General features: G+C 38.5%; 1 protein-coding gene across 1 annotated transcript; it reads left to right on the forward strand.

Annotated features, from left to right (window-relative positions):
• The first annotated feature begins 1,004 nt into the window (after positions 1–1,004).
• Positions 1,005–22,347, forward strand: LOC140275073 (solute carrier family 2, facilitated glucose transporter member 1-like). The gene is made up of 11 exons (XM_072370459.1): positions 1,005–1,319; positions 1,583–1,720; positions 9,688–9,789; positions 9,980–10,140; positions 11,300–11,540; positions 11,837–11,999; positions 12,576–12,763; positions 13,192–13,296; positions 13,385–13,483; positions 14,009–14,212; positions 14,412–22,347. Exons 2-11 carry the CDS (start codon positions 1,709–1,711, stop codon positions 14,727–14,729), a joined length of 1,593 nt encoding a protein of 530 aa, XP_072226560.1. The 5' UTR covers positions 1,005–1,319; positions 1,583–1,708; the 3' UTR covers positions 14,730–22,347.
• The last annotated feature ends 225 nt before the right edge of the window (positions 22,348–22,572 follow it).

Consider the following 22,572-nt stretch of genomic DNA (forward strand, 5'->3'; position numbering starts at 1 on the left):
GATCAAGAACAGGCTTAATTGAAAAGCCTTCCTGGTATAATTTCATTTCTGGGGTACATTTTATGGCCAGAATTCACTTAATCTCCCATAATTGCCAACCCAAAACACTACCCAATCAAGTGTATATATGATGTTTAGATTTAATCCTTGATGACTGATTGATATACAAAACTTACCTCTCTTGACTTAGAACTTGAACAGAAAATCTCAATATAACTTGTGACTCTGTAGGATGCCACAAATGAAATTGCATATAGGTTGAGAAAACATTTTAAATGACAAGATCCATTTGGTGAATGTGACAAACACAAGATGAAACCCTCATTTTTGAACTGGGAAACAAATAATGGGCTGTGCAGTGGTGTGGAGGATAGCACTGACAACAAGAAAAAACAGGGTTCAGATCTCACCTTTTCTGTTTTCTACCGCTTCTCCGCCTTCCTCCAACCATCCAGAAACATGAATGTTAGGACAACTCATGATTCGAAATTTACCTTTGAGTCACTGGAGGCAGAGCAGTTTATGCAGGTTTACTTTTAGGGTCTGTAATCGTGAGTCTTTTCTTTGTTTTTTGTGGTTTTTGTTGTTTGAATTGAGGTGGAACAGAAAAATGTTTTACACAACTCTCCTTGAAAGAAAATCAGGTGGTTTGATTATTTTGATGCCATATAATTATAGTTTCCTCCTCCTTAAGCCGTTAACCAACAATATCTGTAGATAAAGAGCAAGGTTTCAACAATTTCTATAGCTGGAGCAACTCTGAGCTGCATCGGATGACTTCAGTTGCCCCAGTAACGGCCGCGTTTCATCAGCATCAGTAGCATCAGTCACCCAGCCGCTGCTGTCAAGGTCGCCAGCGAGAGACATCATGGGAGGGTGAGGAGGACGCTGGAGAGAGCGATGGTGGGGGTTTAGAACCACCCCCTCACGACTCTAGATCCCACCCTACCCCCAGCACCTGTGCGCATGCGCCCACTCTTGTCAGCTGAGCTGACCAACTAACCGAAAAAAGGCTGCAACAAAAATAGGACATGCAGGCCGCTTCGGTTTACTAGATGCAGTGATGATGTACAAGAGTCACGGATTTGTACTCGTAAATGCAGAGAGGCGGGACAACGTTGCTGCTCCCCAGCGTTCCACTTTCCAATAGGCTGACAGGAGTCGAAATAAATAATAAAAAGCAGTGCGTGGTTACGTGCAGTCTTCCTCGCAGTCCCTGTATAAGACGAATTATATGAGAAAAGGCGAGGCAGCGCTGCAAAAACTGACCACAGCATCTCACGGAGTGTTTCTTGTTTCCTGCCCGACAGTCACGACAGGTGAGTGCCTCTCACTGATCCGTTTATGCATTGATCTGGGATCTTGGCCAGCCTAAGGTGGGAAAAAACGGGCAATTGTTTGTCCAGTTTGACCGACATAAGGATGCAGAAGTAGAGGTTAAATAATCGTTATATTATTTCATCCAAATAGATCCAATACAGGCTAATGCATTGACTTGATTGTTAGTGACTGGTTTTAAGGAGGCAGAGTCGTCTTGGTACCACGGACAGCGACTAATAGGGTTTATTCTTTTTCCCCGCAGCTGTCAGCGTCAGCGGGCGGGTCCGGTGAAGCTTTTAACCAACACCAGAAATTCCCTCCTCTACTCCAAATCCTGCAAATTGAAAAATATAGTATTTGCAGAGATCACCAAGCCAGAAATCGTAAGATGGAGGGGCAGGCAAGTGATTTTCTCACTTTACTGTGTCCATGACTTACATTCAAAGGGAAGGTTTTGGGCAATATAATGTTCTAGTTTTAATGAAAAGCATTACAGGAAAAAAAATTACATATTTGCTTTTTTTTTGCAATAGCTTTTTAAAAAAAAATATAACTTAAGAGTTCATCGATATTGGCATATCAGTATGATTAGTGTGTACAGAGTGATTCTAAATGCATTAGTATCCAAGTAGATGTGTGGGCGGTATGAGCTGTCACAGTATGTATGCCATATCTCTGAGTCACCCATTAGCACTGCACATGTTAGTTGTGTGTCAGAGGAATATCATGCATGTTTGTGGAGGTTTGCAGTACGCATGCGCTGTTATGTCATATACTGAATGGGATAGTTTTGAGGCTGTTTCCTGCTTTTTCAGCTTAAGTAAAAAAAATAAAAGTAATTAAATTTATTAAGGCTTCCTTCCATTTCCTGTGCATGTTCCTCTGCACGTACATATAAATGCAACAGATGGAAGTGGGCCATTCACACCTATCCTTTGGGATTTGTGTAAAGGACCTGTGGGAAATCACATCAACCAGAGGAAACAATAATGTAGATGCAGCAAATGTGGCTATTGCGGTTTTTAGATAATGTGTAAATTTGTCACACAAACTTTAAAAAAAACAACTAAAAGTATTGGTGAAGGCAAAATACAAAGTGGACATTTACCATTGATCATTTTCCAGGTTTTTTTTCCAAGCTGAGCAAGAATTTCCCTACTTTGTCCAAGTCTGGCTTCAGAAAAAAATTAGGAAAGACTTTGGGAAATATGTCTAATCTTAACGAATTATACAATTTGTCAGAAGTTTAGTTGCATCCAGTTTGAAAAACTGAAGCTTCTGATTCACCAAGTCAAGTATGTAAATGAGACAAAGGAAGATAAAGAAAGAGTTTTCAATAGAAAATAGTAATCGTAGTTAAAATTAATTTTTTGTTTATTACTGCAGATTAAAAAAAGAATTAATTCCAAGGAGGATTTTTTTTTGCCAGTAAAGTCTAAGACTCTACCAGCTTGTATATGTCTTCATATGTTTAGTGAATCAAAAGTTTGTGCTTCTTTATGCACATGTTAAGTGTAGTATTCAGTTCAATTCAATATGATTCTATAATACTTTATTAATCACTATGTAAATTATTGTTAAATGACATACTATTGTTATAGATAGTTAACACAGGTGAACTTTCAACAGACAACGTGGACAGGACCTCATGGCTAACAGTTCAACATCTGGGTTGCAGGGACTCTCCTTCTCAGTGACATGCCGGTGATTACACCATCTCTTGTTAACAAGCACTGTAACCCTCCTCCTTTACCATTTCCTCGCTGTCTGCAGCCTCTGTCTATTCATATACTCTGAAAGCTTAGTTGATTCTGCAGCCATGTCTCAGTGAAATCCCTTTTGAGTCCTTGTAAGCGCTCCAAAGGACATCCTAAAGGGCATCCACCTTCTGGTCCATCTACTTTGATCACTCATGCCAGATATTGACCAATGAGTCAATATATATATATATTCCAAGCTCTGTGGGTCACTCACACATAGAACTGCAACATGATTTGTTGTTTTAATTTGTCACAGAAAACAGCTCAACATGTAAACAATGCTAGCTTGTTAGCTCAAATGTTTAGTTTATTGACACTTTTACTACAAATGGTGTCGGTCAACATATGGGTGCATGTACAGTATGTGCTGTGCATCACTGTTGTGTGCACTGAGTATTATTTAAGTTTACTTTATATTACCCCACTGCATGTATGCATGAGTGCTTGTCTGTGATTACCTACAGCTTGTGTCAATACGTCTCCAGGCTGTTACTATGGGAGTGAATGAAGGGAAAGGGAGGAGGTAAAAGGACAGATGTGAACTCTTCAATGGATGGAGAGAAAGGAAAAGCTGTGAGCTTAAGGCAAACAAACAAAGATAATTTGTTTTAAATTAGGCAAGATGAAGAAAGATGTAGTTAGAGTGTGGAGTTTATGAAGAACAATGAGTTAAGTCATCGTACAGCTGCTGTAAATTGAATATTTCCATGTGCTAAAAATCTACATGCAGTCAGTTCAGATTAGTTTTCCTTTGGACAGTAAGATCAGATGCTGTGATCATGACACAGGTTACCATGGTAACACAGCATCTGTTCAGCAATTCTGTCTGTTGCATCAGGCTTCCAGTGACACGGTAGCTAAGAGTGTTTTCATGAGATTCCTGAATCTATTTGCACCATGAAACATTCTCACTTGTTCCTTTGAGATTTGTATTGTGTTTCTTACCATCTTAAAGCAAAATGGGATAGTAAATCCAAGAGCAAAGTATGAGTAAAGAGCACAATGTTGAAACTGAGTTGGATAGAGCTGGTTAAAGAAAGGATTTTTCACCAGAACGCACAACTGTTCTTAACGTTCTACTCAGCGTGAAAAGTTTTTTTTATCAAAAAGCTGCAAAAAAACAGCCAAAAAGATATTTGACCTGCACACTTCTTATTGATCTCTGTCTGAGCCATTTTGGGCACTGTCATGTGATTGATAGAGTCTACTAAGTCATTGTGGCTTGAAAAAACAGACAAACACAGTCTATGAGCGGCCGTGAGTGGGATACATGACTGAGTTTCCTTCCTTTCATGATACTCTAGAGGCTCTTTAAAATGTGCTCCGCATAAATAAATAAGAATAAGTTAAGTGATTGTGTCAGACATATGATGAAGGATCTGACTTAATTTAAAACTGAGGTTATTGTGTATGGACATCCACCATGTAGCATTAAATCTGTTGCCAGTATGGGCCCCCTCACTTACAAAACCAGCCTGCATATAAAAACCCTTGGTGTAATTTTGGACACTGATCTTAATCTAAAAAGACAAATTGGCTCGGTGATTAAAAGTTCCTTTCACAAGCTTTGGCTCCTGGCAAAAGTGAAGCCGTATTTATCTTTTGATGACCCGTTTGATGGGTTAATTTTCTCCAGGCTTGACTATTGCAATTCTTCATACATTGGTCTTGATCAGTGCTTCCTCCATCACCTGCAGAACGCTGCCGCTTGCCTTCTGACTGGCACTAAGAAGCGGGACCACATCACTCCTGTTCTGGTCTTCTTGCACTGGCTTCCCGTCCATTTTAGAATTTAAGAATAGAAATGTTTTTAAGATTTTTACCTTGAAGTTACCGTATTCTGTATGGCGTTCATTGGTACAGTTCATTGAGAATTTCAGAGCTCTCTTAAGGTGCCACCAAAGTATTTCAATCTGGTTGAGATCTGAACTTTTACAAACCACTGTTCGATTACAGCAGACCACTTTTTTTTCAGCCATTCTGTTTAAGATTTGTTGCTAAGCTTGGAAGCACTGTCATGTAACATGACTGCTAGTCTTGTACTGTTTGGAACAGATGGCCTCACACTTGACTCTGGAATACTTTGGTATACAGAGGAGTTCATGGTGGACTCAATGACTGCTGGATGCCCAGGTCCTGTGGCTGCAGAACAAGCCCAGATCATCAGCCCTCCACCCCCGTGCTTGACAGTTGGTATGAGGTGTTTGTGCTGATATGCTGTGTTTGGTTTCTTCCAAACGTGCTGCTGTGCATTATGACCAAACATCTCCACTTTGCTCTGGTCTGTCCAAAGGACATTTTTCCAGAACTCTTGTAGTTTGTTCAGAAGCAGCTTTGCAGACCTAAGCTGTGCTGCCATGTTCTTGTTAGTGAGACGAGGCTTTCTCCTGCAACCCAAACAAGTCATACTTGTTCAGTCTTTTTCCAGCTGTACTGTCATGAACTTTAAAATTTAACATGCTGACTTAGGCCTTTAAAGTCTGAGATGTAGCTCTTTCTTTTCTTACTGTTTTTCTTTTTTATTTCTCCATGCATTGTGCAGTCTGACCTCGGGGTGAACTTGCACCCCTGAGAAGATATACAACCGTTTTGAATGTTTTCCATTTCTCACTGTTGAATGATGGATTTAAACTTTGGAAATGGCCTTATAACCTGTCTTAGATTAATGAGCAGCATCGCCTTACACTCTTATTTCTTATAGAAGTGTATTTAGTTTTTTCACACACTGTGTCTACATTTTGGTTTAGTCTTTGTTAAAATCATGTAAAATGCCGCAGGCTGTAGTTCATCTGAGGCTGTTTTTTTATTTTATCTGGTATAGATTAGATTTTTTCTCTTATGTTCTGATATGTGACACCTTAAAATTTAAAGAGTGTATTTTCTTGACAACATGCAGTTTCCCACTTGCTGTTATAATAACAATATTGAAACAAAAACAGGAATTAGTGAATAGTGTTCCTAACATAAGTCTTTCTCCGTTAAAGTACTGAGATAGTGAGAGTAAACGCAGGCAAATCTCTGTCCATCCAAATGCAGATACACCCATTGCTTTCAGGTTGTGAGGGCTCATTGGATAATTGATCACTGGTAAATGCAATCTCAATCCTCAGGGAACAAACTAGTGAGTGGCCAAAGCAAGAAAGAAAAACCATTAAAATACTGTTGGTCGAAAACTGTATTTCATTAACCTTAAGAGAAAAGGATGCCAAATATTTTGGTTTAAAACTGTTTTGTGGACAGAAGACTGAAGCACTCTAAACATTATCAGTAGACTTTTTTTTGTTTGTTTTGGTAATAAGTTGATGGTTTACAGGTTGAGATCTCACTGACACCCTGAAAGAGTATCACCTAAGATCCTCCTGAGCAGATTCTGATCACTCTGAATAATTCTACTCTGACCTTTAAATCAGTCTCTCCACCTCTGATTTGTCCCGTTTAGCCAACACTCACCGGACCAAAAGGAGTGCAGTGTACACATTATGCTAATATTGTCTGACCCTATTCTGATACAGTTCTACCAAGGGCAGAGGATCACCTGAGGCCCAGCCACATCTTTATGCTGTCTCATGTAACAGCAGCCAGTTCTGCCCCGTCAGCACTGAGTCTCTTTAATACTGACTGTATGCAGAAAAACTGACATCAGCAGAGGCAAAGACACAGTGGATTAATATCTGTTTGTGACATAGCTTGACCTCAATCTCACGTGGTAGATCAATTATTCAAAGTTTGACAAAAGTTAAGAAGAGTTTCCCTCAGTAATCATTGACTGGTAACATGACCTATGACAACACTGGTACAGATTGTCACAAATATATCTTTAACTGCTAATACTGCTAATTCTAACTGAGTAATGTTTTGCTGGAGCTTTTCTTCATCAACAAATGTCATGACATTTAGAAAATATGAATAAATCTAGAATCTGATGCCAGCAACATACTCAGAAAAGTTGGGAAGGAGCCATGCTTACCATTGTGTTACTTCACCTTCCTTTTAATGATACTTTTTCAAAGGTTTTTAACTTAGGAAACTAATTGTTACAGTCTTTCAGAAAATCTGTCTCCATTGATGCTGACTACACGACTTCAGATTCTTAACAGTTCATTTTCTTCACTGTCAATGTTCTTCCTTTTAAAAGGAGACAGTTACCACAGTGGTTACGCATGACACTCCAAAATTCCAATGAAAGCATTTGACTTTTTCCTTTTTTCATTTTCAACACATGTCCACTGGCTTTCTGTCCATCTTAGATTAGCTCATCCCCAGAGAACTTGTCAGCATTTGATGATAGAGTGGACATATACCATAATATTTATCATGGTGGCTTGAAAATTCCTCATTCAGTGCTTCCTGAGGGCTCAAGGGTTATCAGAAATGGTTTTCCACCCTTGGCCTTGATACTCCTCAGATTCCCTAAATCATTTCACATGATTTATTTATTTTTTTTAAACTGATCGATGATTCTCTGACAGATTTTGGCACAAAGCCGCGAGTTACTATGCACTAAGCCTTTGGAGAAACTGAGCCATTGGTGAATACCCCCTTTATACGCTTACCTCTCTAAAATTTTCTTTTTATTGTGAGAATGCTGTTCAGCATTCTCACTATTGTTTTCCTGTTTCATTATTATTCCGTACATTTTTTGCTGTTTAACTTTAAGCTTTAAACAAATTAAAGAATTTTTGCACAAAACGTTTATCTCTTGTGGAGATTGTGGCTATGGCTTTTGGTGTTTCCAACTCTTATAGTTTTTAATATATTAAGGTTTTTGTGCAAATTTTTCTCTCTTTAAAAGTGATGGTAAATCCTTTCAAATCATTAGAAAAGCTTCCTCTTCTTTCAAACTTAACTACTTCAGCATACTTTTTTAAAATATTCTGCCAATTTTGAACTACCACAGTTGAAAAATTTAGTAAAATCCTTGATGATTTCAGAGTTTACAATGCATTCCAATGACACTGAATGTTCATGTGTAGAGTCGAGGCTCCAACTGACAGAGTGAAAGAATGTAGAAAGATTATTCATAAAAAACATTTTTTACCTGTCACTGTTAATAATTTTAGCATTAACATGTAGGAGAATTTGTCCTCTTTCAGCCAATGTGACTTTAGAACTTTACTTTTAGAATTAGAAGCTTCTGAATCATAGCAGTACGCTCCCACTGCCAATCCTTTTTGCATTTCTCTTTTCTTTTCTGTAGTTTTCTGCCTTCATCCAGTTCCAGATCCTTTCAAAAATACCTTTCAGGCCATTTGAGACTTCAGAAAATAACTCTCTGCTAAATTTTCACTATTTTTAGCTTTTTTAGCATGGTCAGCTATCCCCATTCAGCTTTTCAACATTCTCACTGCTGTTTTGCAGGGACAGCTTTTTCTAGTTTGACCTACTTTTCCATTTTCCTTTCACAACTCTCTCACAATATTTCTGAAAATGTTGCTGTCATCCAATTTAATTTGGTTTCAATTTTTTAAACACAATAGACACCGGTGATAGTTTCCATGTGCTTGTGTCTGGTACATGACTGTTCAAACAAATTAAGAAGTAAGAGATTTAAGTCTTAGTTGAATTCCCAACTTTTCTTCAATTTAGGTTTGTAAAAGCGAAAAATGGAAATATTACATGGAGAAAAAGGAGCCAGCCAGCGAGTATAGAAAATGGATGGATGTTCTCACATACAGTCAAGACAAAAAATGTCATTTTGTTGGCATTTTAAAGTTTGCTTTCCACTCCTGAAAAACGATTTGAAAATGTTTAGAACCTGTCCTGCATTTAGAAGTTTATATCAATTTATACAGTTAAATGTATGAATGCATTTTTTTTTCTCTGACCAGATTTCATGTTTTAGCACTGGAGCAGAATGGATCTTGTGTAAAGGGAGCAGCTTCTCTAAGTATTGTTCTTACTGGAAATCTGTAATTATGATAATAGCACTGTGCTTCATGAGAACTTTAATGTGTTTGTCATCATTATTTTTTCTCAATATTACATCGGCTGAGTGGGGTTTTCAAACATCTGATGGAAATGACGGGTCCTTTTAGAGTACTCTGATTTCATTAAAGAGATTAATAGATATTATTATGGAGCTCAGGCTCTGTTACAGGAGCAGATGGATAGCTTCTGAATTCAATTCCATTTGCATTTATTCAATTATCTTCAGGAAAGTCATAGTTACAAAACAATTGGTCAGAGAGATGCTACTGGCAAGATGAGACGTGAATTAGAATCGATTGCAAAATAGTAATTAGGAAAGGTTTTTTTATCAAATTTAGTGTCACACTTGACTAAAAATAGCATCTCCTTCATTAGTAGTAGCAAGTAGGCAGCTTTTGGGTGCTTTTGAGTTGAGTCTGAGTTCACTGTCTGATACCTGCTGCTGTTATGCTGTTTATGCGTCCGTATTACTGCATTACTGACCTGCCTGCCATCAGCATCACTGTTTACAGCAACTGTCTGTCTCCTGCAGGGATTTCTAATCGCATTTTGAGCTCAGATTTCATATTCATCATGTCTCTTTCTCACTTTGTCTCCTGCCTCTTTGCAATATGTCTCATTTTCTTTCTTCTTCTCCTGCTCCTCTTCCTCCTGTCTTCCCCCTTCTTTTTTCCAGCAGGAAAAGCAAGTAACAGGTTATCTTCTGTTCTCGTTGGGCACTGCTGTCATTGGCTCTCTGCAGTTTGGCTACAACACTGGAGTCATCAATGCTCCAGAACAGGTAGGTGAAATTTGTGTGAACTTATGTGATGCCAAGATGTAAAAAATCTTTCTAAATACACAGGGAACTCTAAGGATAATTCTAAGGATAAATATTCAAAAACCAATTGATTAGATCCTTCACTGGCATTGGCCAACGATAACAATGCTCCAAACTAAGGAATCCTTTTTTTTCTCTCATCCTCCATCAGAAACTACGATCCTTCTTCAATAACACATGGGTGGAGCGTTATGGCGAGTCCATCAGCCCGGGGGTTTGTACCATTGTGTGGAGTGTTGCTGTTGCCATCTTCAGTGTGGGCGGCATGGTGGGCTCATTCAGTGTGGGTGTGATGGCCAACCGATTCGGCAGGTAGGAGGTGAAAGATATTGGTGAAATATTAATCTCAGACATGCAAGCTTTAGTTAGCTAAAAAGTTTTAGTTTAAAAAAACTGCTTTTCTTTGAATGTTTTTCTTTTTCTTGTGTTTTTCCTGTTTGGTTCATCTGAACTGTCACAAGCTATTTGAATTATTAGATTTCCTGAAGCATGCCTGTCATCAGCTCGGCTGTAATGACCCCTACAGCTTTTTTTTACCATTAACATCAAAACAGTTTTATTTTATTTTTGTGGTGAGACCATTCTTGTTTTAATTACTGCCAAAAATGTTTTATTTTAATTTTCACTACAATTCTGTTTGTGATACAAGAAAATCTAGTTTATCTTTAGGGCACATTTAAAAACTTTCTGTAAAGCCAGTCTTCCCACCCTTTTCCAGCCTCCCTGCTATCATCTGGCATTTACCATACAGTATAGATTTCTAATCAAATAGATTCAATGTCCCAGTTGTAAGTATGAATGTTAATTTTGCACTTTTATTGAAGCTGTAATGTGTTTGAAGACATCAAACTTTAATGCCTGTCAATGCAAAAGGTAGTTAAACACTTGAAATGAATAGGTTTCTAAAAAATGTTAGACCTCACACACTGAACTCTGCAATATCACAAAAGTCATTCAACATTATTTTCTTATTATTGTTCATTTTTCCCCTACTGCATTGCAAGGTAATGGCATTCTTTGAACAAAGATACCAAATGTCATGATTTCCCATATGAATTCAACACAAGATGTTGTGAACATGGGCCAGTTGTAAATATTCCTGTCATTATATTTCTATTTCTTATAGATATTAACACCTAAACATGAGCCGGAGGCTGGTCTTTTCATCAAGCTCACTGAAAAAGAAGGAACAAGGCCTATTTTCCAAAGTATCTAAACAACGCAATAAAACAGCACACAAATTTGAGAGAAAAGCACTTCCCACACTGATCAATCAGTACTGAAACAATAATATTCTTTCTATTCACAAATCCTTGAGCTGGTCTCCCCACCACTAGCTCCTTTTTTTCTTATTTGCAGTAAGAGAAACAACACTGGTTTACTATCCTACACTATATCAAAACTGCAAATGGCTATGTTTAGAAGAATGGTTCATTTGTTCACAGCTAATGCTCACTTTCCTCCTCCTCAGGCGTCGCTCCATGTTCCTGGTAAACTGTTTGGCAGTGATCGGTGGCCTCCTCATGGGTTTCTCCACCATCTGCTCCTCCTATGAGATGGTGATTGCCGGTCGCCTGGTCATCGGCTTGTTCTGCGGTCTCTTTACCGGTCTGACTCCCATGTATGTGGGTGAGGTGTCACCAACACCACTGCGCGGAGCTTTTGGCACGCTGCACCAGCTCGGTGTGGTAGTTGGCATCCTGATTGCTCAGGTTATTACCAATAATAATGCCTTTACTCTTTTCTTTCTTTTTTCAGACAATAAAATAAGATAATGAATAAAAAACAATTAATTTACTTTTAAAAAGACAAAGACTTCGGTTACCTGATTTTCACTAGCAGATCACTCTGCAACTGAGGGGCCCAAATGTAAAAGATAAAAGTTTAAATGGCCAGAAGTTACCTACCAGTAGACATCAGGTTGCATGCAGACTGACTGTGGATCATGACTAACCTCCACACACCTTAAAATTGATCAAGCTCTGCTATTTTGTGCCCTTGGATTTAGATCTTTGGTTTGGAGGCTTTGCTGGGCTCTGACAAGCTGTGGCCCCTGCTGTTGGCCCTCACTGTGATCCCTGCTGTGCTGCAGTGCATCCTGCTTCCTTTCTGTCCCGAGAGTCCCCGCTTCTTGCTGATCAACCTTAAACAAGAGGAGCAGGCACGCAAAGGTACACACTGATAGTGATTCAATTCCTGCAGCTACATATGTGTTGTATGTATGTATGAGTATTAGAAAAAGGAAAAAAAATTCCTTTTAGAATCAGAGAGCAAGAAGAAGAAATTAAGGGAGAGCTCAGCAGCTGCAGTTAACATCAATATGGGGTCAGTGGAGTTGGGCAGGTGTCGCCTGGAGAGAAGAGTCGTTGAACAGAGATGAGTTTCTGGCACCTGTTCAAAGCATGGCCTGTTAGAGTTGGCTCAGAGGCTCACTTCTGCTTCACAACTCTAGTCTGACACAAACATAAACACAAATGTTAGGCTCTACAGTTAAAACTATTCATAGTGACATTCTCAGATGATGATGTAAATTCTAAACTTAACAGAAGAGTGTCACATATAGAGAAGAAGACTGTCGTGTAATTGTGGTTCCTCAGTGGAAAACTATAATCAAAAACTATATGTGTGGTGTTTTTTTCTTTCTACCACCAAAAGTGAAAACATTCAGTGGTACCATCTCCGAATACACTGCACCATGATATTATTTGTAAGAACAACAATAAATTAACATCAACTTGATTTGACAGCGCTGGTTCGTCTGCGTGGCACCGAGGATGTGAGTAAAGACCTGCAGGAGATGAAGGAGGAGAGCGCCAAGATGGCCCAGGAGAAGAAGGTGACCATTGCTGAGCTTTTCCGCTCGGCGGCGTATAGACAGCCTCTCCTCATCGCAGTCATGCTGCAGCTCTCCCAGCAGCTGTCAGGGATCAACGCTGTGAGTCAACAACAGGCAGCATGCTCACACATTCACACATGCACACGCAATTTTATTGTTTATAGTTATTTTCACATGAGTTGTTACCTTGATAACAGATTCTCTTCCTGTGGTTTGCTGTAAAATATCCACAAGATAATCAAGAAATTCAAGATCACAGTTCTTCAGCAAAAATTTCCCTTACAGGCAAAATCTCTCGTAAAATAATAATAATGACAAAAAAATAAGAGGAAAAATAGTAGATGAGTAATAAAAAATTGGCTTGATTTATGTTTATAGCCACACAGTCTTGTTCAGGATTCTGTGGAAAATTTGGTTTATGAAAGCTGCTTGTAGGCAGGAAAATAACCTTGTTTTTAAATATTATTATAGATTATGCTAGATTAAAGCCCTCATTTTCTTTTGTGTGTCTCATTTTTGTCCCGCAGGTATTTTATTACTCCACTGGGATCTTTGACTCAGCTGGTGTGAAGCAGCCCATCTATGCTACGATTGGAGCTGGCATAGTCAACACCATCTTTACTGTTGTTTCTGTGAGTGATTCAGGGATGGTTGTGTCTCTTTGCACATTTGTTTTGTGCACTCAGCAGCGCTTCACTCCCTCCCTCTTCCGTCCTTTAGCTCTTCCTGGTGGAAAAGGCAGGACGAAGGACTCTGCACCTCCTGGGACTGGGTGGGATGGCAATTAGCGCTGTGATCATGACTGTCTCCCTCCTGCTGGTGAGTTCAGCTCAGAATGACAGGCCTTAAAGTTCTCTTGAATGACAGGAAGAATAAGAAAACAATCTAATGGTGAGACTTTTATTATTTTGGACTGTAGCTACAAGACTGTAGCTTGATAATAAGCCACAATGGGCTTTTAGCCAGAATGGGCTGTGATACACTGCTTTTCATCTTTCTCTTTTATTGACTGGCAATCTCACACTGAACATTACATTTTTGGTTTAATATGTATACAAAAGTCTTTGACAGTGTTTCTTAAAAATGATAAAAAGAGCAGCTTTAAACTTGTGAAATATTTGGCCACCTCTCAAAACTTTCAATAAACGTATTGCAGCTATGGGTTTTTTTATATTTTGTAGGAAAGAAAACTAATCATGGTTCACAAAATAAGAAATAAAAGTTGTGCATTCACCTTTAGATGTCCACAGTAACAGTTAGACAAGTATTATCTTCAAACCAGTGAACATGTGGTAAATGTCTCTATCTGATGCTCTTTCCTTTTGTCCTCCTCTGTCTGAGCAGAAGGGAATGCCAGGTATGAGCTACGTGGCCATCCTGGCTGTCATGCTCTTTGTGGCTATGTTTGAGATGGGCCCTGGGCCAATCCCATGGTTCATTGTGGCTGAGCTGTTTTCCCAGGGACCCCGCCCTGCGGCCATGGCTGTTGCTGGCTGCTGCAATTGGACCGCCAACTTCCTTGTTGGAATGAGCTTCCCCAAACTAGTGGTAAGGGAAGGGCAATCATGTTGTTTTGGACTGGTTAGAACTTGGTCTGGGGTTAGTTTGGACTTCATTTCTTTCTGTTTTCTCTACCAGAACTTGTAGCTCTGCTATTCTTTACTAAATATTACCTTTAGTATATTTGTTTTATCTAAAATAGATTTTTTTAATCAGTTATTCTGACTCTACTCTCTACTCTCTTCAGGAGTTGTGCGGGCCGTGGGTCTTCCTCATCTTCACCGCCTTCCTCATCCTCTTTTTCATCTTCACATTTATCAAAGTTCCAGAGACGAAGGGAAAGACATTCGACGAGATCGCTCGCAGCTTCGGCAGCGCTCCACCTCCTGCCACCCCCACTGAGGACCCTCCTGCTACCACCAGCACTGCTGTGACACTTCCTGCTTCACCGGTGAAGGAGAAGGTCCCATTGGTGGAGGCGCCGGCAGCTGCTCCGCCGCAAGCAGAGACCACACCCCTTGCAGATAAAACCAGCAGTACAGGAGAGAATGTAGAGCAGGTGTAGAGAGAGTTTTCATCGGTAAAGGGGTTTATAAATTAAGGAAGAAGTACAGATATTTCACACTGAAGACCACGGCTATAATTTAATTATTTCTTTAATTTCTTGGACATTTCTCACACTTCCTCTCTTAATTTAACATTATAATACTGTACATTCCTGCACTCATTTAGATGGTGTTGTCACGTTCGGTAAAGCTGTGTGTTCCTAGTTAGGATGACAAACTCCTCCGGTTAAGTGAAATCAAAGCAGAGGTCAGTTAAACGTCCAGCTGAAATGTTCATCAGTACAGTCTACAAGCAGGGTGTGCTGACAAGATAGAGGCTTTTATGAACAATGCTTCTCCATGGATATAATTCTTGAGTTTAGGTCCAATTAATGTGAGTGAGGTGACATGGGTAGCGATGGTCCACTTTTTATTTAACATATTCCTGATTTCAAAGTTTAGACATGCGTTTTAGTCAGTATTGTAGTGCAAGGCAACCTGTAACTATCACTGTTTTATTTTAGTTATTGCTTCTACACTTTTGGAAGTGTTGTGTGATCACAGGTATATAGAGATATTTTCTAAAAAGTATACTCTGCCTTCAGCAAAACAGAAAAAAAAGGGAGAGCTTTTTAGCATTGCCAAAGTACTGAACTTAAATTGCCACCTAATGAACACATGTAACCTCAAATATGACTCCTCTGGTTGATAAATTCAGTCTTAGAGTACTTGCACTCATTCATTTCCTGGAGGCAACAACAGTTAAAATCAGTGTTTTCTTCACAAGCAATTAAACTTAAATTTCACATTAAATTCATCAAAAATGGAAACAGACATAGCTCCACAGTTTTTGATAAGATTCAGTTTTGTGACTCATAATGAGCTCTACTAAATGTTCGAGCAGAACATTAAAGGGATAAAGCTCTAATCCACAAGTTTTTAATGATAAAGTTGGAGTTTAGTGGCACAATTAGTGATAACCACTTAATGATGGCATGTACATGAAGAACCGGGTTTCTCTTGTTCCATGTAAACGCTGTTTCAGGAGTAGATGTTAGTTTATTGTAAAATCACGTGGGTTATTGCTTTATACTGGGGGATTTTAGAAAAACATTGCTGGTTGGTAAAACAATGACTGTAGCTTCTGTATTTTAGAACTAATGGCTTGCAAATAAAGCCCTTTTAAACATAAAGATTACTGTAGGGGAAAATGCAGCGTATTTTACTAGCAAAGAGGTAGATTCTTGAATCAAATACATAGTTAAAAAGCATAATCAGAATTTTTGTGCTTTCCAGACTGGTCCAGAGGAAGAAAAGTGAGTCTAAAGTGCGCTTTGCCTGCAGTTACGGAGAAACACATGCAGCACTTAAAATGTAGCTCAGTGATTTAGATAAACTCTCCATTATTCTGTATGCACTTAGGTAACCAGACTAAAGGAAACATTAGAGCCACTATTACCAATGTAGACGTGACTGAGCACAGCAGCGCTTTATGTCAAACTAACAGACTACTAATCATCTAAACTCTATTTACATGACCAAATGCATATATCTAGAAACGCTGTTAGTAGAACAGATAAGAGTTGTATAAAATGTGCAATCATTGTAGAATCTTCAGCCATAATGGGTCGAGGCAACTAGAAGGAAAGTGCTAATACTGTACAGACAATGTTTGAATGGTGTTCAGTGGAAGACACAACTGCCTTTAATGGTTTATCAATAGAAAATTCTGTTTTGCATGATGTGTTTTGTTTTCACAAAGAGAGAAGCCACTACCTGAAGCCAGAGAAAAGCATTTTAAAATCTATGTACTGTGAATTTTATCTGTTAACCAAACAACAGTGTCCTTCCAAAATCAAACATCCGGTATTTTTTAATACCAGAGCGCTCTACTTTTATTCTCAAAAGAAACAATCGTGAGATTTAAGGAGAGACGGTTACTTTGGCTGTTTGGATAAACCAATTTTGAAAGGACCGACCCAAGATTTAATTCTACAAATAATGTGTGAAATCAGCTATAACAGATGCAGAACTACTCTGATTGGTTGGTTGATTGGTGGGCAGTTCTGAAGAACTTTGCTGTATATTTTTAATTAGCTGTTTTCTTTTGTTTATGATAGTCAGCAGAAACTTTTTATTCTTTTGATGTTCCAAAGACTTTGGTTCCCTTAAAGTGTTCTTTCTGTTGTCTCACTGTGGGAACACTCAGAGAATATGGTTGGCAAAACCCTAACCTCTACCTTTAGTTCCCTGTCCTGAGGTCCGTTTCACAAAGCAGGTTTAGTGAAAACTCTGAGTTTATTAACCCTGAAATGAGGGAAACTCTGAGTTTTCCATTTCACAAAGGGAGGTAACTCAAACCAGAGAAAGAGTGGTAACTCTAGCCTCAGTCAGCAGGCGAGTTTTGGCATAGCCTAATTCTTCTAGAAGTTCTGGAAGTCCATTAGGCACAGTAGGAGGCGACTTTTTTCATGAACATGGCCTGTGTCTTGGGGGGTGGACTCAGAGGATGAGCTCCCTCCAGGGATTCCCTCAGCCACAGGCCTTCCAATATTCTGGCTCATGGCCAGCTCCTCTGCCTCCATTAGAGGTGGCAGTGCTTGGCATCTGCCTTCTTTCTGTTGGCTGAGTAGAAGTCTGTGTTAGTTTAAATAGGCTTAATTATTTAACAGAACATGATATAGGTGAGAAGACATTTATGTATGTGAAAACAGCATTATGTTGGGGATAAAACAACTGCACAGTCAGATAGCCACTTAATATTTACTTTACATTGTAAAACATGATCAAAATGAGGTACCTCCATGCCGAGGTCTTACCTGTTTGAACAATGTTTTTATATTTCATCTTAAGCTGCTGCCAAGTGTGCTTCTCCCCCGTGGGATTGCACCTAAATAAAAATAAATTAATTCAGGAGTAATATTATTGGGATTGCGAAGGACTACATTTAAACTTGCGCACAGACCCGGGCAGCAATGTTCTCCCACGCTGTCTCCCTCTCTTTTGCAGCTGCAGCGGTGTCGCATTTCTTTCTAAAAACTTGTTGAAACCGTATGAGCGCATTGAAATTTCCAGTTTGAGGTTGGTGAAAAATGTAGCCCTCCTCTTCCCCGTTGCCATGGTGACTCTTCAAATCGGGGCTCCATTGATGCTGGCTTTTTTACAGTTGGGAGGTATACGCTTAACTCAAGGTGAAACTACTCAGAGTTGACTAAACTAACTTAAATCAGTGTTTCTGGAACTGGAAACTTCGGTTTTCTATCTCAGAGTAGATCAACTCAGAGTTTAGGATTAGACTCAGAGTTTTATGAAACAGACCCCAGGTCTTTGCATTCGTTGAAGAGTTGAAATCTGCCTTCATGTCAAAATGTACAATTTTCATTCTCATCTATGGATTTGCTCATTTGTCCCACGATTGTTTCTGGTTTGTAACTAACATCTTGTTGTGATCCAACATGAAGAATGTCCTAAAATACTTTTAAAAAATCCCTCCAATGACCAAGGATGGCCCTGCCTGTAGTTATTTATTTATTGATCATGATCAGATTATTTTGTTACCATTCGAAAAATAATAATAATCAGTTTATCTCATGATCTTCAGAGATTTATCTTCTTTGATTTAACCCAAAATGCATCTGTCTGTTATATTAACAGACAGAATAATACAGAATAATTATGGAAAACTTAATCCAGACTAGAGCCTTTCTGTGTGGAGTTGCATATTCTCCTCATGCATGGATGGGTTTGTTGGGGTTGGTTGGTGATTCTAATCCCTAACAATTAATCTAACTAACAATCTAATCTATTCTGATTGAGTTAATCATCTCAAGCATGGCTTGAGAACTAATTTTCTCTGCTTTATTTTAGGAACCCAAATTCACTGAACACAAAAGTATTTTAGGACTGTAATATTTTCATTGATAACTTTCTAAACAGGCAGCTGTGAATTGATCCAATTTCTCAAACAAGACATGAATAATTCTAAATAACAGTATGAAACTGGTTGTTTTGGCTGATAGCAACTTTCAACTAACGATATGTTCCAACATGAATTTCAATGCTGAAAAAAGTCATTTGCAGGCACTCAGACTTCTTTTTGGCTTTATGCTGCAAATGCTGCGACTCTTTGTCCGCAGAGTTCGTCTTCACAGATTTATGTATTACAAACATGGTGCAGTGTATGTGGTGTATATGGGTGGGACACAAAGTATATTTTCTATATTCTGTGGTAACTATGTGAATCACTGTAACTTCTTAAAAAGCTGTCTTCACCTTTGCTGCCCATTGAGAACATATTTATTTATATATTTGCTGTATTATTTATTTTTCGCTACACTGGAAGAATATTTACCTTGAAGAATTATTTATAGGGAGGTATATAATTTCAATCAAATGCCACCTGGCTAATTTTAAGATACAGAATTATTTCAAACTGAAATTTACTTAAAAATATATGAATTGATGTGAACAGGTTTGTTAAAATGGATGATTCGTATATTGATTATAGAGTTGTGTCTTTGATGTGAATTCCTGCTTTTGTGGATGATATTGATGTTCTGTGTTTGCACTAAGGGAAGTGTGTCGGACACTCCTCTCTGATTGTGTTCAGTGTTGTGTTCAGTCTCTCCTGTAGAGCTACAGCTTCTGTCGTTGGCAACATGTACACAGCTCCTTCATTGTGGCACTAACACTGAATTTCACCAAACCCAGGTCTCCTATGACTCTAAAGGGCTTTCTGTTGCACAGCTTGCCCTTTCAGGTTCACCTTTTGTCATATCACTATCTCAAATACCTCCCAGATTGGTGCTCATTGCATCTTTTTTCAGAGAGTAATGAGGCAAATTTTGAGATCCAGAGGAAATATTGAGGAATATGTTCCATCTGGTTTAGGGAAGCTTAAATGCTGCTGTGATGAGGACAGATTTGACTCTTGTGTACTACTTCCTAAACAAAGCTGTTAAGTTAGGTGCAATCACCTTTTGAATGTGTTTCAAAGTGTTTAAACTGTTATGAGAAGTCTTCTATTCTTTTTCAAAGTTGGTAAAACTGCCTATTTACAAGTGAATCAGGGACTGAAAAAAAAAATGCCAGTAGTCTTGTTGTTCGACTGAGATTAAAATATATTGCAGTCTGATCATGCTAAAACAACATCTGATTAATTCAGAATTTAGGCAAAAGGTTTTGTGCCTGCACCCTAAAAATATCAGTGTGTACAACATAGCACAAAAGTATGTGAATGATTTCAAAGAAATGAATGGACCAAGGTTAACACTGTTCCTAACCAGCAACTCTAATAAGCTACTTCCTTTACGTACATGTGTGAACTCCAAACCTCCGCTCACTACACAAAGAAGAGTGTGAACTGTCATTTGGATATGCATCTTCTAAAAGTTTTATAAGTTAACTTGCATGGTCATATGTATGTCTTACATTGCCGTTTCGGCTCTTTGATTTTCACCTTGTGTCTGCTTCGTCATGCATTCGCAGCCGTGCCTGGTCAGATTACACTCAGAGCTGAGTCGTTTATGTTATGGTTGTTTTTGGCAGCTACATCATCATAATCCACAAATCTAAAACATCTTGATCATAGGAATTAGTGCTGGCATCCTTGGAAAAAGTCGGTTGCTACAGAGTCACATTGCCTAGCAACAGTCAAGCAGTAAATTTCAATCTGTTATAACTCTCTCAAACTGTTGTGTGTTGATTAATCAGTTCAGGATTTAATCGCACATTGTTATAGATCTGTACGCAACTCCAAAAAAAATACCTCGACAACATACTTTGGCTGCTGCGATGTTTGTGTGTGTGTGTGTATGTGTGTGGTCCTGTCTTGTGTGGTGTTGCTGTGTAAATTTTCATGTCCTGCAAGCTTTTTGTGCCCCTGTACCTTGCACATGTTTCAACTATTATTAAGTGTGTGTGCTTGTGAGGAAGTTCCCCTTTTGCTTCTGTATGTGAATTGTGTTTGGAATCACTCCTTTGTTCACTCAGTCACTTAATGCTACAGACTTAACAGGTGATTCAGAAAGAAAGATCTGAATTTGCATCTAAAAGTAATAAAAAACAGTCAACATAAGGAGTTGCAGTTTGTAAGTTAATATGAAAATGAATTATTGTGAATACTGTGCAGTGACTGGATTGATTTTAGACACATAACAGCCATTGTCTGTTTGCTTCGTGTTTTAGTGGTGGCCAAAGACTAAAATATATCCCACTTAAGTAACCCATAGGAGATGTTTTAGAGTTTGATGGCTCAGTTGGTCAGTATAGCAAAGTCAGTGATTTTGTGTGAATATCAATGCTTTTCAACATTTCTCTGTGCCACACCGGTGATGCAATCCAGCTCTTTATGTTCGTACTGTACAAACCAGAGAATGTTGTTAAATAAAATGATCATCACATAACTTGAAACAATATAAATGTATATTTTTCCTCCCCAATCTGTAGTCAGGTGAGAAAGAAGACGGGTAAAAAAAAATTAGGTATATCAGATGAACAAAAACACACAACATATGTCATTATTCAATAAAAACTAGTGCATCCTAACTGCTTTCAGAGGAATTGAGAGGGTAAGTAGCAACCAGGTGCTGTTGATCAAATGTACTTGATTAACTGATCATTGACAAGTGTGAGCACCTCTTTAAAAGTATTCAGGTATGCTACCACAATGCCAAAGAGGAAAGCCGTCAGCAATGATAGTAAAGAAGCTGCTCATCAATCTAAACCATTTCCAAACTATTTGTAGTCCATTATTCTTCAGTTTGGAAGAATATTCACAAGTGGAAAACATTCAACAGTTATCAATCTAGTTATCAGGTTAGACTCTGCAATGCTGAGAGAAAAATCCCAAGAGCTACATCTCAGACTCTGCAGGCCTCGGTTAGCATGTTGAATGTTAAAGACCATGATAGTACAATTAGAAACAGACCAAACATGGTTGTTTGGAAGGGTTGCAGAAGAAAGCCACTTCCCAATCCATGATAGATCATCTTAGATTTGCAAAGTTGCACTAGAACAAAACAAGAGTTCTGGAACAATGTAATTTGAACATAAGAGACCAAAGTGTGGATGTTTGGTCCTGATACACAGCATCATGTTTGGTTAAAACCACACACAGCATATGAACACAAGCCCCTCATACCAACTGTCAAGCACAGTGGTGGAGGGCTGATGATCTGGGCTTGATCTGCATCGACAGGACCTGGGCACCTTACAGTCGTTGAGTCCACCATGAACTTCTCTGGATACCAAAGTATTCAAATTTGTCCAACAGCTAAAGCTTTTCTGAAACTGGCTCATCAACAGGACAATGATCCCAAACACAGCAGCAAATTTACAACAGAATATGTGAAAAAGAAAAGAATCAAGGTTCAGTCAAAGTCCAGACCTCAACCTGACTGAAATGCTGTGGTGAGAGAGCTGTGCAGAAACCAATGCTGCAAACCTCAATGAGCTGAAGCGACCAAACTTCTCCCACAAAGATGTGAGAGACTGATAGCATCACACAGCAAATTATTCCTTCGAGATTTTATGATTAATTTATGACAAAATATTTGATAATCAGTGTTTGGCAATGTCTTTTTTTTTAGTCAAACACTAAAAAGATGTTTTATGTACTTCGCTTTTATGTTTTATTAAATGATTAATAAAATAAATTGGCAGTCAGATAACAGATAAATTAAATATATTTCTCTATAAACTAAATATAACAAACAGCATCATATAGAAAAAAACAAACAAACATACTACTTCTATGACTACAACTACTACTAATAATACTAAAACTAATACTAATGATAATAAGGTGTGACAATTATGATAACAACCATTTCTACTTAAAAGGGATTGGATCATTGGTTCATT

This window comes from Leuresthes tenuis, unplaced genomic scaffold, assembly GCF_036924035.1.
Source record: "Leuresthes tenuis unplaced genomic scaffold, fLeuTen1.0.hap1 SCAF_18, whole genome shotgun sequence".
Classification (NCBI taxonomy): domain Eukaryota; kingdom Metazoa; phylum Chordata; class Actinopteri; order Atheriniformes; family Atherinopsidae; genus Leuresthes; species Leuresthes tenuis.

What these genes read in the sequence shown, in the direction of transcription:
- LOC140275073 (XM_072370459.1), top strand. An exon ending in AGAGGAGCAGGCACGCAAAG is followed by an intron (nt 12,000 to 12,575) that starts GTACACACTGAT and finishes TTGATTTGACAG; the next exon opens with CGCTGGTTCGTCTGCGTGGC. An exon ending in TGACTGTCTCCCTCCTGCTG is followed by an intron (nt 13,484 to 14,008) that starts GTGAGTTCAGCT and finishes CTGTCTGAGCAG; the next exon opens with AAGGGAATGCCAGGTATGAG.